The 15,992-nt window shown below is 36.9% G+C and overlaps 1 protein-coding gene across 2 annotated transcripts; it reads left to right on the plus strand.

Annotated features, from left to right (window-relative positions):
- The first annotated feature begins 203 nt into the window (after positions 1-203).
- cnstb (consortin, connexin sorting protein b) lies at positions 204-9,967 on the plus strand. 2 transcript variants are annotated; one of them, XM_046836954.1, is made up of 10 exons: positions 204-339; positions 1,484-1,770; positions 2,503-2,600; positions 3,448-3,478; positions 3,742-3,828; positions 4,472-4,589; positions 5,396-5,417; positions 5,663-5,851; positions 8,162-8,297; positions 8,386-9,967. In XM_046836954.1, exons 2-10 carry the CDS (start codon positions 1,533-1,535, stop codon positions 8,595-8,597), a joined length of 1,131 nt encoding a protein of 376 aa, XP_046692910.1. In that variant the 5' UTR covers positions 204-339; positions 1,484-1,532; the 3' UTR covers positions 8,598-9,967. The 2 variants fall into 2 exon arrangements, with proteins under 2 accessions (XP_046692910.1, XP_046692911.1); XM_046836955.1 differs by having other exon boundaries at positions 5,666-5,851.
- Positions 9,968-15,992: the final 6,025 nt, after the last annotated feature.

Consider the following 15,992-nt stretch of genomic DNA (forward strand, 5'->3'; position numbering starts at 1 on the left):
AGTTAAACTTATAAAGAACATCTTATTCATTCCTTATCACCACATTGTTAAAATCGCTATACAAATAAAAATTAATTGAATTTTATTGAGTGTGCTTTAAAAATATTATCATGACTTAGGCGCATATGGTGCACTTCTGCCAGTGAACCAGCAAGTGGCACCAAAACCTCACTAAACACAAACAAGGGTTTGTAGCGTATACGCCCTGGTGTACATCGAAAACAACCTCACAGCTGTGTAAGCCGAACCCCATACCTGATTCCAGATGTGTGTGTCAGAAAAACCCTGGACTACGGCGGCAACTGCAGGTCTTTCTGATGTCCAATTTGCATTGCAAATGTAAGTAGACCTTTACTGCATGAAACAGTGTGGCATGATGAAGAAGCATTGAAGCTCTGCAATGAAATGCATAAGAGCAGTCACAGCACAGGCTGTGGGATCATTGTGTAATAAATGGCGCACCGGTATATACTGCAAAGGCTGTATAAGTAATGTCAAAGAAGCTGACTAGGCTTTACAGGCTTAAATATGAACTTGTGATCAGTGTGAGGGAATGATTTGGATTATATTATATTGTCATTTGTAGAATGGTTGGGCAGAAATAAAGATGTCAAAATGCTCTAGAAAATACAGAATGTATTGAAAAAGAGACTTTTGCAAGCCTGTTTTTACTTCGGACAATATATTAAGAGTAGCAATGCGTTTACTCCATCAAGAAGGAGCATGCTTTGTAATACCATGATTCCTTATACTCTAATGTTCAGCATATGTAAAGCAGAAATGCTACACAGATCATGCATACCATTAAGCCCACAGACAGGTGACATAAATAACATTGATTGTCTGTTTACAATTGCACCTGTGGAGGAATAGGATATAGCCTGCCTGGTGTATATTTACAGGAGAGCACCTGCTACAACAATTGCTGAAAAAGTAATTGCTAACTATGATAGAAAGATATCAGAATAGAGAGCAGCACAGCTTGCTGACCATCACATAATGCTCATGCTGACCCTTGTGCAGCACTTAAGGCTCTTGGCAAGAGAGCATCAAAACTGGAGCAGGATGCAGTAAAAGAAGGTGTCCCGGGTATGATGCATCAAGGTTTCAATTCAATTCAATTTCATTCCATTAGATTTTATTTATATATCATTTTTAACAATGGACATTGTCCCAAAGCAGCTTTACAGATATACAGGGGTTATGAAGTTGGAATGCACAAGTTTAGTGCCTTTAAGTTTATTCCTTATAAGCCAGTGGAGACTATGGCATAAAAAAACTCACTGAGATGGTATGATTAAGAAACCTTGAGAGGAACCAGACTGAAAAGGAACCTCATCCTCATCTGGGTGACACCAAATATAGATTCATTACAGTGCCATCATTGTTAAGGTGTGCAGATTAGTGATCTTCTTCATGGATCTTTTTTTTTTCAAAAAGCTGTTTTTAAATGATAATAAATAAATAACATTCTGTTTGACAGATTGGAACATTGAATAAGGAATGATCACCTATCAGAATGCTTTAAAGGTATGGGAGATCCCAAACCAGAAGAGTACACGAGAGGAAACTATGATCCTATTCTTCCCTGTTCTAGTCCAGAAACCATCCCCAGTTCAGACCTCTTTGCTTCTCATGAAAATCAAGACAAGTTGATAATAATAGGAGGTTTCGATTTGGTGGTAGAAAAAACACACATTATGAAGAACAACCCAGAAAAGAAATATGAGAAGAACAGCAAAAGGGTTTCCTCAGATACTACTGAATCAGGTAAATTCATTTGTGCACTGCAGTAAACAGGTCTTAGCTTTCTTTCACATTTTGCACATTAACGTTACATAATTTCACATAATTTGCAAATCAATGTACACATTTAAACCTGTGGACTTTCATATATGTCTCATATATGTCATCATTTATACTATTTATATCTTAGCAATTCTTCAAAAATGGATTTAAACAGGAAGCAGTGTATTGTCCCTTACCATCTTATAGTCTCATTTTATAACATTTGAAAACATGTCCTAGTATGCTATCACACTAAGTAGCACTGCCACACCTAAAACTCAAGTTCTGTTTAACCCCTTCAAACCATCAAATTTTGTCTCTTTTATTTCCTCGTACTGTATATGCTTTTGTATGTCTTGGAGGTACCTCTGTAACTGTTGCGAACTATCAGTTCTTCAAATCTGGAGATGAATTAACTTCTTATTTTTTTTAGTGACTTTGTATAGCACTCACATGTGGTTTTTTTTCTTTGACAAGCTTCAATGCCACTAGCAAAGCCGAGTAGCCTCCTTCATAATAATGTGTTCATACCAGGGACTATGTTATGATGAAATGATGAAATACTAACATGTGTAGGTTCCATTTTTCTGTTCGGCCCATAATTCCTATTAGGTCTGATAGAGCAGGTTAAAAAAGTGCTTCAAATATATTTGTCATCTGATAGCTTGTTTTGGATATAATGACAGTGATATTGTTTGTATGATTGTGGTGTAGGTAACAGTACTCCAGGGCCCAGCCCTGCATTTGTGGCCGCATTAAGCACTCTGGGTGAACACAACGATCACATGCTCTTGCCTCGCTCATTACATCAGGTTGGTATGATTAGCGATATATTAGATGTGCAGTCTTGTGCCTAGACATTAAAGATGCAGAGCTTTTCCATGAAGTTTAAATTGAGTAATTTTTTCACTAGTTTTCAAAAGATTTCACTAGTTTTCTCTTCAATGACAGATACACAAGCTAGGATTACATTATTATTTTTATTTTTATTATTTTATTATTTTTCATGTCTTTGCCATGAAACATTCTTGTGTGTATTAAAGGCCTACTAGATGTTTTAGAGCAGAGATGCCCAAATGTTTTCCTATGAACGAGGGCCATTGAAATTTAAATGCTCCATTAATCCAAACTGTATTCTTTGAAAGTTGTTCTCGTTCATCTCATTTACGATCTCACAATATTTAAAAATAAGTAAATAGAAAAAATGACTCTGTACTCTGTTTATCTTATGCAGTTCTTGTTTAGCAAAACAATCTGGATTACTGTATAATAGAGTTCATTGCCTAATACAGCTGTTTAGTGACCTCTAATGAGAGATCTGCTCCTTATTCTTCCCTCTTCTTATATAAGACACAGTGGGCCAAAACAAAGCTACATGTCCTAGTTTGGACATCTCTGTTTTAGATAGAAACTCTTGACAAGAACTGGGTTAAAGACCAGATTGCTGTTAATACATTTTAGGAAAGATTTTAAACCCATGACTTTCAAGCCCGAGACATTGTAAAACCAGATACAATAATTATCAAAGCGTCACTTTGGAATGGCTGAAGCTGATTTCGGTGCTAATGTTAATGTTATAAAACCTAAAATTAATGCCAATTCCTCACTGGGCTGCAATGAAGCAGGCTTTATTTCTCTAAAAATGTATCTTTGTTATAGATAGCAGAAGCATATTTTCTTGAAGAGGACTGTATCCTTTTTATGATGGCACAAAAATATTGCTGGTGGTAGAGTACATTTTGAATATCATATTTCAGAAATATTCTATACAATAATCAGAGTTAAATTTGACATTTTCTATTTATTTATTTATTTATTTATTTATTTATTTATTTATATTTATTGTATGTAAAAAAGTGTAGATGTTATAAATTTAATAAAATGTATAGCTACGGCAGGTACATACTATGAACACCGTTACTGGTGTTACCTTTAACTTGCTGACTGTGTCAGATCAGTGGGCAATTCAGTTCCTGAATTTGGAGATGTTATATCATGAGAGACTGCTTTCCAACTTGGCCTCCATGCAGAGGGACTGGGGTAAGTGAGCTAAAACCTTTACACAGCTGTAGCATAGTAGCATACTCTTCAGTTCAGCAACTAATTATGGACAATTGGAGGTCTTTTTTAACTTAAAGATTTTAAAGATGAACATTTAGCTAGTAAAACACTATTATTTGGCAATTTGCAATAAAATGTAAAACATCCACATCTGCAACTCTTACAAATATTTGTAGACACATGACCATAAGATTGTGCTTGTGCAGATTCACCTTAGAAAAGTGATAGTAAAGTTAGGAACTGATGTAGGTGAGGAGGCCTGGGGTGCAGTCAGCATTCACATTCATCCCAAAGGTGTTTAATAGGATTGAGGTCAGAACTCTATAGCAGGAGATCTTCCACTCCAACACATGTAAAGCACATCTTCAAGGAGCTGGCTTTGTGCACAGGGGTATCATTATGCTTTGGAAGGTTTGGATCTCCTAGTTTAAGTGAAACCACATATAGCTGGAAAAGTCAGGTGTCCAAATACTTTTGGCATATAGTATGTATTCGACAATAATATCTCTATTGCAAAGGCAAAATATGTTGATGATATTTGTAGTGTATTTTCACTTTGTGTGTGTGTGTGTGTGTGTGTGTGTGTGTGTGTGTGTGTGTGTGTTGCCATGGCTACGTTTAGACTCCCACTGGAAGACTGTCTCTCAAGCCAAAAATCGTTCTCCTGTAAATACCCACTCTACCGAGGCTGAAACAAAATGCATGAGCTCCCTGAGTCGCATCTGCCGAACACACCAAAGGTATAAAAAACATGAATGGGAATCATTTTGCCCCTGAGAGCAAGGGGATTATTATTCAAAAAATCTAAAAAAATATAAACAAAAATTGCTTATAAAAGAACCCAGAACAACATCTATAAAACTGCAGGCCTCAATTGTTTCAGTTAAAGTCAGTGTTCATGATTAAACTATAATAAAGACACAGGGGAAAAATGACAAATGATGGTTTTCTCCTGCTTTACTGTGTCTATTCTGTGGACTGGTTTATTGTGTCAGTACTAATCAAGTCTCCTGTTTTTACATCATAATGAACAGTCTATACGTAAGCACAGCAGCTCTGCTCTTTAATTAGCATAACCTAAAGTGTTAATTAATACATTAATTAACAAACACGTACTAGCATGTAATGCAAATGTAGTATTCAGTGTTTACACATGATATGGTGTAGCTAAGGTTAGTTCTTGATTAGTATATCCCTAAACCCATCATTAGTTTATAATAAAGTAACATTTAGTTTACATATTACTACATGCTTATTTATGTACTGTTAATGTAAAGTGTTACCAAATATAAAATCAGGACTTTTTTGAAGCCCTGTAAATGTGTTCCTGAGTGAACCCAGCTGTCCCCTGCCCTAAAACAGATTCGTGCTCAGACAAGAAACCACACCTTATTAATAATGCATTCCTGAATTTATGATTTTTGCCTTTTTCCCCCTCAAGTATTAGCTTTCTTCTAAAAATATAGTCATTACAGTGCAGCAGTGGAGATTTAATAATTATTAAACATACAGATAACATGCCTGAACTCTGCTTCTCTCTCCCCAGACCTAATTGCAGTGTTGAAAAGGTAAGATATAGAGTTAGTCTATTTATAGAATAGGAATGACTGAAATATATTGTTATATACAGTAAGTAATTCAGTATTCATTGTTACATAATTTGTATTACACAGTTGTGTATTACAACATTAATTATTAGCCTTATTATTTCATTTTATTTGCATGGATGATAACTGTATTTCATTGTCACTGTCTTTGTACACTGACAGTAAAAATATATTTTGAACCTTAACCTCTCTGGGATCTGACAAAGCAGGTATCCAAGCTGAGCATAAAAGTAGGAGAGCAGACAAGTTCAATAAATTCCACTAAAATGAAGGAGTGGACTGAACAGACACCAGAAGATGAGGCGAGGGAGAGCGACGAATCTCTATACCCATCTCAAAGTTTGATGAAGGAGGTTGAAGAGAAAGAAGCCACCAGGCTCATTGAAGTTGAGGAGGTAAGAGGACTCCTGTATACTGTGGTCATGAACATAAACACAGTATATTTACCACACTAAAGCTTAAAAGTTCCATTGTTTGTCTTTCAGAAATATTTGATTCGTCATGATTTACCATGATCTATCAGACAGCACCTAATATAACTACTGTTCCATTTTAAATAACTTTACATTTGTAGTGGTGTCACTTAGAGTCTATAGGCATTATTATGATTAATTATTATTATTATTATTATTATTATTATTATTATTATTATTATGATGATTATATTTGGGTGTTATACATATATTGGCCTGGCTAAACAATGCAAACAACACTGCAGTTTAGTTATCAGTGATCAAGCATTAAAGAATCTAATTTCAACTATAAAACTCCATTGCTCAACCCAGTATGTCCCGAAAAAACTAAACATAGCATATTATAACACCACGAGCATGAGTTATAACAACCAGCTGCAGGAATTGTAGGGAAACTTGTTGAGGGGAAGTAATGACTTGCTGATCGACTGGGTGTGGGCCTCTTACAAAACCCACAGGCCTTGAGGAGAAAAACAGCACTGCAGGATTCACTCTGATCAACAAAAACATACGCTTTGTTCAGAATGGAATCCTTGTGCATACGTAGTTTAATTGGCTCAAACTAAGGATTAAAACTAATAAAATTCAATGTTCCTGGTCTTGCAGCACGGAAAATAAATAAATCATTTTTAAAGCATTGGTTATTCATAAACTGCTGTATATTAAAAGGTATAGTTCACATTTCCCAGTTACATCTATCAGAATTTTAAACTGCACAAACCTCATAGGTACAAACCTTCACTATATAAAGTACTGTACAAAAGACTTAGATGGAAAAAGACCTATAAACTGAAGATGTCTTCAGGAGAAAATTCAAATGAAAGAATTACAGGATAAAAATAATCGAATCTAATAAAAATCTAATCTGAACAAAGTAGATATTTATATTTTGCATCAGTAATTTTACAACAGAGTATTAGGGCCAATATGGGATAAAAAAAGAATTAGAAGGGGATTTCCGGGTTTAAAACTCTAAATATTTATAATATAATATAAATAGATTTCAAGTTGTAAGTCGAAATTTTGTAAATTGAAATTTTTCGACTTTTCAAGATTACAAACATCAAGAAATAAACTTGAAAGTTTTGTTTTTAAAACTCAAAAAGTTTTTTCTACGAAGGAAGATAACCACATATACACTTTGCAAATAGAAAACCCCCCTTCTAACTCATCACAAATTGGCCCTAATACGCCATTGTAGTAATTTCAGGTCAAATTTTTTCCAAGGACATGAGCCGGTAAATTTTCCTGAACATCTCTGAGAATCTTTAGTTTCTCTGGAGACTTTGCTAGGTGTACACTTGTGTCTCTTTTTGTAGGTAAACCTCCATTGTCTTCATTTATGTCTGAAAAAAGTGGTCTATTACTTAACATGCTGCTTCCTTTGGTTGTTTCCCAAATGAGTAACCCTTGAGAGGAACCAGACTCAAAATAGGACCCATCCTCAAGAGTGTTATTATAAATCATTAAAACACCAAACAGTAAGAAACACCAGAGAGTGAGAAATCATGTCTAAATATCTGATATATAATATAAAACATAATTGATAAAATCTATAACAAAATATGTAGGCAAAAACTTGAGGCAGTCCGAAACTTTTGCACAGTACCGGCTGTGTATTTTATATAATATTTAGAAAACATAGATTATTAAAAAAAATGCAATAAATATGAATAAAAAATGAATTTGACTACCATATGAACATTAAATTATTAATTCAATTTTATGAGCAAAACATTATTTAGTTTTTTCGAACGGCTATACAGTGTATGCAGGTCAGTGTTAAAGCTCAATATTATAAATATAACATTTTACATTAAATGTTAAACACCTTTATTGTGCTTAATGAACAGTAACGAACAACTGAAAATCTCGACTTTTTTTGCACAGTGTTTTATATCTTATTAATATATAATAAAATAGCTTACATTGCATCTAATAAAAAAGATGTACATGAAATAAGCGCTACTATAACATTTCCGTGATTCCAGTTTTACTTATTCGGTGTGAATTTGCCATTCATGTAATGGTTTTGAAATAATTAAACAGTATATAGTATGGAGTGCAGGCTGAACTGATGCAGAAACTGCTGTTCCCACTACCCCCATGTGGTGGCTCTCTTTTATGACCTCAATAAGAATGAGACTATAGAGTTATTAAAGCATTTTGCACTGCTCATCTAATCTATGTGATGTCATCTAATCTATGTGTGAATCAATGTGATCATTCTAGACCTTTCCTTCTAACGGTCTCATCTCCATCTTGAAGAAGAGGCCAGATGAATCTGGTCCGGCTAATCCCTCTGCACCCAGAGGCTCTTCTAAACTCAAAGTCCGTTTTAGTGAGACAGATTCCTTCCTGGACAATGGTATGATTTTCTTACAATTGTATACACTTGAGATACATGTTCTGCATTGTACATTAGTATGTCATTTTTGTATTATATGAATATCCAGATGAAGTGGGTGAAGACTCCTGTTTGTTCTTCCTTGTCCTGTGCCTGGTAATGGTGGCCATCAGCATGGGTGGGACCATGCTCTTCTGCTTCCTGGGTGGGGCTTATTCAAACATTTGCACAGATTTCTCGCACAACATGGACCTTTTCTTCAGTTTGACACGCTGGGTGGAGGACATTCTCACACACTGGTTCATTCCTGCGTCATCATAGCGCTGTTGCGGATATGCAGAAACAAAGAATACCTCTTTAATTGGTGAAGACAACTGGACAACTGCATTCAGGCGATCGTAATTTTAATAATAGAGACCGAGCTTCCACTATATTAAATACTGCATCTGATTATCATATAATTTTGTGCAATGATGTTTCACGGTTTGTATTTTGTTGTTCAGTAACAAATAACAATCCTTAATTGCGCATCAGCATTTTTTACTGCACAACCTGACCATCAGCACAGATATAAAATGCTTATAAACCTTACGCTTGTTTTGTATTATAATGTCGAGCAATATTTTAAGCTCATATTAATTTATTACCCACAGATGCACACATGGAAATTCCAAAAAGTATATCTGCTTGTAATAATATATAAGGGTATGATGCACCCTGATTTTGCTTTTTTACAACTTTTTATTCAGGACTTTATTGTGCACGTTCGTCAATGTTCCATTACTTTAAAGTCTGTATGAAAAAGATGCTTCTGTTCATTGACCTCATTTACACAAATGTAAGAAAATGAATTGTAGAATTTATATATGCTGAATACATAGAAATAAGTGTATGTATATACCAGTGGCGAGAATCACTGACATATACTGTACAGTCTACAGTATTCAAATCCATGTTGCATGAAGCTGTTTCTTTAACCAATCAAGTTGATGACACTGTTGCCCTCTAGAAAACATCCAATAATGTCGCCATTTTTACATTTTGATAGCGTTCGCAACCGCAAACCGCATCTGTAGCAAACTGCATAAGTGCAAATATATTCGTGTGGATTTTTTCATTCCACAATTGCAAGGACTTTACAAGAACATTTACAAGACTGACTTTTTAAGTAAAGATAGACATTGTAAGGAAAGGTTATCCAAAACAGTTCAAAACAGTTGTTAAGCTATTTCTTGAACCATTTCTACTTTTGCATTTTCTTTCCTGTAGAATTTGCACAAAAACACAAAATTAGTTTCAAATCCCCATGAAAACCACAATGCACGAAAAAAAAAAAAAAAAAAAAGCACGGAAAACCTGCTGTCATTTTATAAGGTTAATATCGATGCTTCTACAGTAAAAGGAGTTGGATTGTGTTTATTGGTTTTCTTGCTTCAGAAATGACATTCAATCTCATTGTATGAGATTCCTGTCTATGATGCAGTGCTCTGTTATACTTTGTTTTCTATAATATTGACGTGTATTATTCTATAGCCGTGGTGTAATACTGATGGTATTAAGAGGTGGATTGGGTTAGTAGAACACCAATGAAGGCCAAAACACTGGTATATACACAAAAACATAAATGTATTAGCCCTCATAAAGTGCAAAAATGATATGTAGGAAATAAATATACAGTGATTTACATTTTCTTCCTGCTTGGAAAAAAATATTTTCTAACATTTTCTGGATTACAGCTGTCAATAAGCAGTCCTTGAATCATTCATATCTATTTATACATGACCTGATGAATTGATTAAAAAAAGATATGGAATACACTGACCAGCAGGTCTGCATTGTGTTTAGTCTGAAACTAATGTTAAAGTCAGTTTAAAGGGTGGCTGATTAAGTGACCAATACATGTCCATTTTACTCCAATCAAACCTTATTAACAATACACACTGTATTGTGTGGCTGCTAAAATTAATTGTATTATTGTTTGAGAAGCAATGGGTCTGATTTATTGATGTTTTAGTAAATTTGTGAACATGAGGCTATACATATAGTATACACTTAATGGCCAAAATGGGAAAAATTACCAATATTATAAATCAGATGGCAATTATCTAAGGGAACATCAAAATGGTTTGACATTAAATGAAAAAAAAACACATCATATGAACAAAAGCAATAGGACACCTGACTTTTCCAGTCATACATGTTTATTCTCCAAACTTTTACCTTAAAGTTGGAGGGACATGGTTGTATATGACGTCTCTGAATGCAGTAGCATTGCATTTTCCCTTGCAAGGAGAACCAAACCTGTTCCAGCATCACAATGCCCCTGCCCTGCTTTACATGGGTTGGATTGGAAGATGTTCAGTGGCCTGCTATAAAACACTCAACGATATTGAACACCTTTGGGATGAATGTGAACACTGACTGCACCCCAGGCCTCTTCACCTCACCTACATCTGTACCTGACTTTACTAACACCCATGTGATGGATGATCCACAAATCTTCATCCAAAATCTAGTGGAACATCTTCCCAGAAGAGTGGAGGTTATTATAACAGCAAATAGGGACAAAATGTGGAATTGGGTCTTCAAAAAGCACATCCTAATCTTAAAATACACAACTTTTGTCCATGTAGTGTCTCAGTGACTGGATAACAATCAAGATTTTCAAAATTTGTGCATTTATTTAGGCTTTTCCAGATTTTATGTATGTAAAAGAGCACAATGTTTATATAAACGCCTTTTTCGCTATTTAATTGATTAGAAGTCAATCATGTTAAAGTTGTGTAAATTGACAAATTCCGAAGCACCAGTAGGACATAAAAAACATCTGTCTAAAACTAGGAAACCAATTTTAAAATATGTGTAAAATATTTTTACAAACAAATCTGATCATGTCTTTCTTGACCGGAATTATGGCCCATTATATTGTACATGATATGCTAGTAATACATTTCAATTGGTTTGAGAATGGTGGCAAACGGTGGCAAATTTAGGTAACTGTGTATGGGGCATTCGCCCAATCTAATTTGCTGTAAAGGAACATCATAAACTGGTCATTTGCCAGTGGGTATGTCAGATTAGCATTGTACATCATTTTATAGACACAGCAGTTACTTGTGCTGACCACCTCAATTTTTCAGAACTATCCCATAGGTTAATGGGAACAGCTCACATTGGCAAATGATCCTATGCAAATAAGTACATATATATATGGCATAAAGACTGAAAAGATATTTTCATGTAAACTTCAATGTAAAATGTAAAACTAAAAGTATTATTGTTAATCAATTACAGTGGCTTTATTCATATAAAATGCATGTGTATCATCTATAAGATTAAGAGACGTAGGTGTAAGGATGTTGTAGTGGTGTGTCTGTTGTTTGCAGTAATCTAAAGTTAACTTAAAGGTTTGAAATTAATGAGATTTTTTGTTGTTTGAAGCACATTTATCATCATATCTTGGCTCTGATAATTGGCAGTTTGAGTTAGGCCTATGCTGGGTCTGACTTGTGGCCTGCAGAGTGCTTTGGCTGAACTTCAGCTTTATGTTTTCGGAGTGGTGAGAGTGGCCATGAGGTGACATGGAAGTCAGCCATTTTGGCTCTGTATGGGGTAATTAACATTTGCCTTAGTAGAGCCCACTAATAATTTATATTTATATTCCTTCCTGATTTTACATTGTCTTAGATTATTATCATTCTCATAATTAACACTAAATATGGAGAACATGCAAAAAAAACACGTGGAATAGGAAAAAATTAAGTCTGTTCTGTCTGGCTGCCACCTTAAATTGATCTTTGCTCCTGGTGTGGAATATTGTGAGGTACTAAGGGATTTTTGGAAGTGGTATGAGCCAAGCTTCCATTATTATTATTGTCGTGAGGAGAATGTTGCCAGAGCATTTATTTTACACAGTTTTGCTTATCCAAGTGAAAATGTGTGTAGTGTAAATGCTGTGCAAACCAGCGTGCCATCGGAGGTGCACTTTTTCCTAATGAGAACAGATGCAGCTGAAGCTCTAATAATGCTACTTTTCCCAGTGCTGCCATTATGACATGAAAGCTGACATGGCGATTATTTAGTGCTTTGCGTGCAAGTGCCAGACCTGCGAATGAATATTTCACACACACACACACACACACACATATATATATATATATATATATATATATATATATATATATATATATATATATATATATATATATATATTGGGGTGGCACGGTTCACAAAACCCACGGTTCTGTTCGTATCACGGTTTTCGGGTCACGGTTTTCAGTTCTGTACGGTTCTTTTGTTATTTTTTCTTTTAGTCTTCAACACTCCAGAAATTTCCTTCAGCATTTGATATATAGCTTATTAGCTTAATTATCCACAATTTAGGATACAGTATTAACATTTTTGTAACGTAATCATGCACTAACTGAATTTGACTTGACTTTAAGCACATTATTGTGACCAACTCTGAGTAAAAGCTAGGTGAGATTTTGATACAGCAAGAGAGAAGACATTGTTGATGACATGCTTTTCGTTTATTTGCCAAAAAAAAAGTGTCGGCGAAAGGGAATATTAAACCACGGCTCGAGTACATTTATCAGCTGATGAAATCCTTTACACTCATTCACGCTGCACGGTTGCATATCTTTTGCTATAAACATCCCCAATGCTTTAGTTATGGCTATTGCCCTGTCCGACTTATCACTGAGAGGCTGCTTAAATGCTGCGGACAGTAGAAGTTGTTTCCTAACCGGCTCTCTCCTGTTTGTGCTTATCGACACAATGGCGTGATGTCTTGCCATTAGCATATTGAATGCATTTTGCACAATGCTTGCACACAGTCACAGTTCTATCTACTGTTTTATTTCCGTTGTCATCGTAAGTAACATGAAATCCAAAATGTTCCCACACACTGGATTTGAATGACGCGGGCGCATCCGCCAACTCCGGGCAGCCTTCGTTATCTCCTCCACCTGCCATTTCTGCAGCACTCCTAACTCAACTTTTACTGTCTATATGTATGTTTACGCGAAACTGTCTGAGGCGAAACTGAGCACGGGGCTACATTGCGCATGCGTCGAACCGTGCGATGCACACACAAACCGAACCAAGACAAGCGAACCGAACGGTTCGGGTGTTTTTCCATGTACCGTGTAAAATACCTGTGACACGTATAACATTTCTTTCTTTCTTTCTTTCTTTCTTTCTTTCTTTCTTTCTTTCTTTCTTTCTTTCTTTCTTTCTTTCTTTCTTTTTCATTTCTTTTCTTTTCTTTTCTTTTCACAAATAGTCCAAAGCATATTATATGTAGCTGTGAGGAAGTTTACCTATCCGGCTCGAAGGACCAAATGTTAGGAAGTTTTCCTATCTAGCTCGAAGGACCATATAAGGATTCTCACTATCTGGTGTGCACTGCTTAGGGGATTGCCCCAGCATGTCAGTAAAAAGACGTTACAGGATTCAGAACACTCTACTTTACTGGGTATAGAATTGATTGTATATGAGATGATTCTTGCTGTCTTCTGCTAGCTGCTGTTTGGTGGGTTGCGTGATGCAGAATGCATGCTGAAAGGCCACTGCTGAATGGTTAGTGTTGAGTTACAGGTTGCACGATGTCAGATGGCCACTGGTCAATGACGACTGCCGCTCGGTGTTCTGGCCTTTTATACTCTTGGTAGAGGATGGTGCACTGTGATGTCGATTCACTCCATCTACCATCACCCTGGTTGTTCTGGTTTGCAACAGATCTATTACCACTTGATCCTGCTTTGATCGTGTGACTAATTTCTCATTTCTGTGTGGAATAGTGCCACCTTGCCATAGTCTCTCTACATCCTGGGATAGTTCTTCCATTTGAGGAGTGATAGAGATATGTAAACATTGTTGAGGCTGTAGCTGTTGCTGCAAAAAGCGTGTTGGGCCTTGTAATGTCCAGCCTAGTCTAGTTCTGATAGCTGCTGGACCTCCAGGGGGCCCTAGGCGTACAGGATCAACGGGTGTTATAAGGTGAGGATGGTCTGCTCCTATCAAAAGGAGGGGTTGTACTTTATCAATGGGCCGTAAAGGAATGTCCTTTGGGTGTTGGTATCTCTGCTGGAGTGTTGCAATGGGATAAGAGTGCTCAGCCAAACCTAAGTGCTCAGAGATAAAGGCATTCTGGATCTAGTAACTCTGTTGGGGCTGCGATATAGAGCGTAATCTAAAGGAAACTGTTCCACTATTGAGTTTTTGATATCTTGTCAAATAGTGCTTAATGTTAAATCTTCCTTCTGTCCTTGTAGACCTAGTTTCTTAGCTGCAGCTGGGAGTAACATAGTCCTTTCGGACCCGTCATCGAGTACTGCATAAGTGTTCAGGGCTCGATTGTTGTGTTGTAATACATTGGGGATCACTTTCAGCAGAACACGCTTGGAACCTTCTGGCCTGTCTAGATACAGGGTTTTGTTCGTGGAACTCACTAGACAGGTACTCTCTCTTTGAGGTCGGCTATTAACCTCATGAAGGATTTGAAGATGTTTCCCACTGCACAGATGACAGGGCTTTTTAAGGGTACAATCTTTAGCTAAATGTGATCGTCCACATTTCCAACAACGCTTGTTGTCTTTGATCCACTTGATACTAAACGCCTGGAAAGTGGTACACCAACTTAAATAATGTTCGGTACTATAGCAGTATGGGCACAGAGGTCTGCTCTGTTCAGGTCCCCGTGCTGGCTCGAACTGATGTGAGGGCGTCAGCACTCGAGTTACTGCTTCTGGGGGTCGGTCAGCTCCATGCAGGACAGAAGCGAGTTTATGCTTTGCCACTGGGCCTGGTTTGAGCCGTACCATCTTACTGATCCTTTCTCTGATTTGAGTTCTCAGAGTCTTGACACCGGGATTCAAGCTTGAGCCACTCTGCCAGATCTGGTAGAGTGTAAGATTTCTGATGAGGCAGGTGACGTTTGAATAAAGCACGCAAATCCGGAGGTAACTTGGCGAGTAAGTGTGCTGCGTGTGAGGCGCACCGTAGTTCGCCATCTCCCTCAGAGCCTAATGAGTTCAGGAGACCCACGAGAGTTTGAATTTGGAGGGCGAACAGATTAAAACTGGCTATATCTCCAGACTCTACATTAGGGGCATCCATGACTTCTGCTATCTTAGTTAGGGCTAACTGAAAAGGTAGTCCATATCTGTCATTAAGCATATTCATAGTGTCTGTGTATGGCCGAGAGGAATTCAGGAATGAGTCTGCTATTAGGCGAGCCTCTGTAAACTTGAGGTGTCCTAGGTGAATCTGATACTTGAAGAGTTCAGTTGCATCTGGAGGGAGGATGTTATCAAGGGCTAACTTTAGATGAGTGAACTCTCTAGGGTCTGGACTGGTGAAATTTGGAATTGTTGGATGCGGGCCCTTATAGGACATGTCCGGAGATACAACAATCTGAAGCCGCCCCATCGGAGGAGAATATTGTAGATTAGGTAGGTAGGCATATTTATCTACTTCTGACTTTAAGGGACTCTTACTAGGTGGCACTTGGGGTCTGCGGGGGCTAGGTTGTGGAGTATAAGGCTCTGGCTCTGGCACCACTGCCTCAGGTGGTTTATAGATAGTTCTGGGCAATGGGACTGGAGTCTCTATGACCTGCTGTGGTCGGGGAGCTAGCAAAGCTGTTTGCAGATTTACTGTTAAATTCTGCATATCCTTATAAAGGACCTTTAACTGTCGGAGTTCCTCCAG

This window comes from Silurus meridionalis, chromosome 23 (assembly GCF_014805685.1).
Source record: "Silurus meridionalis isolate SWU-2019-XX chromosome 23, ASM1480568v1, whole genome shotgun sequence".
Classification (NCBI taxonomy): domain Eukaryota; kingdom Metazoa; phylum Chordata; class Actinopteri; order Siluriformes; family Siluridae; genus Silurus; species Silurus meridionalis.

Bases quoted from the DNA above. Each gene is read 5' to 3' on its own strand.
- cnstb (XM_046836954.1), top strand. From the start codon at position 1,533: ATGGGAGATCCCAAACCAGAAGAGTACACGAGAGGAAACTATGATCCT. The intron at 3,479-3,741 runs GTATCCTTTTTA...TGACTGTGTCAG, and splicing joins ATATTTTCTTGAAGAGGACT to ATCAGTGGGCAATTCAGTTC. The intron at 8,298-8,385 runs GTATGATTTTCT...ATGAATATCCAG, and splicing joins AGATTCCTTCCTGGACAATG to ATGAAGTGGGTGAAGACTCC.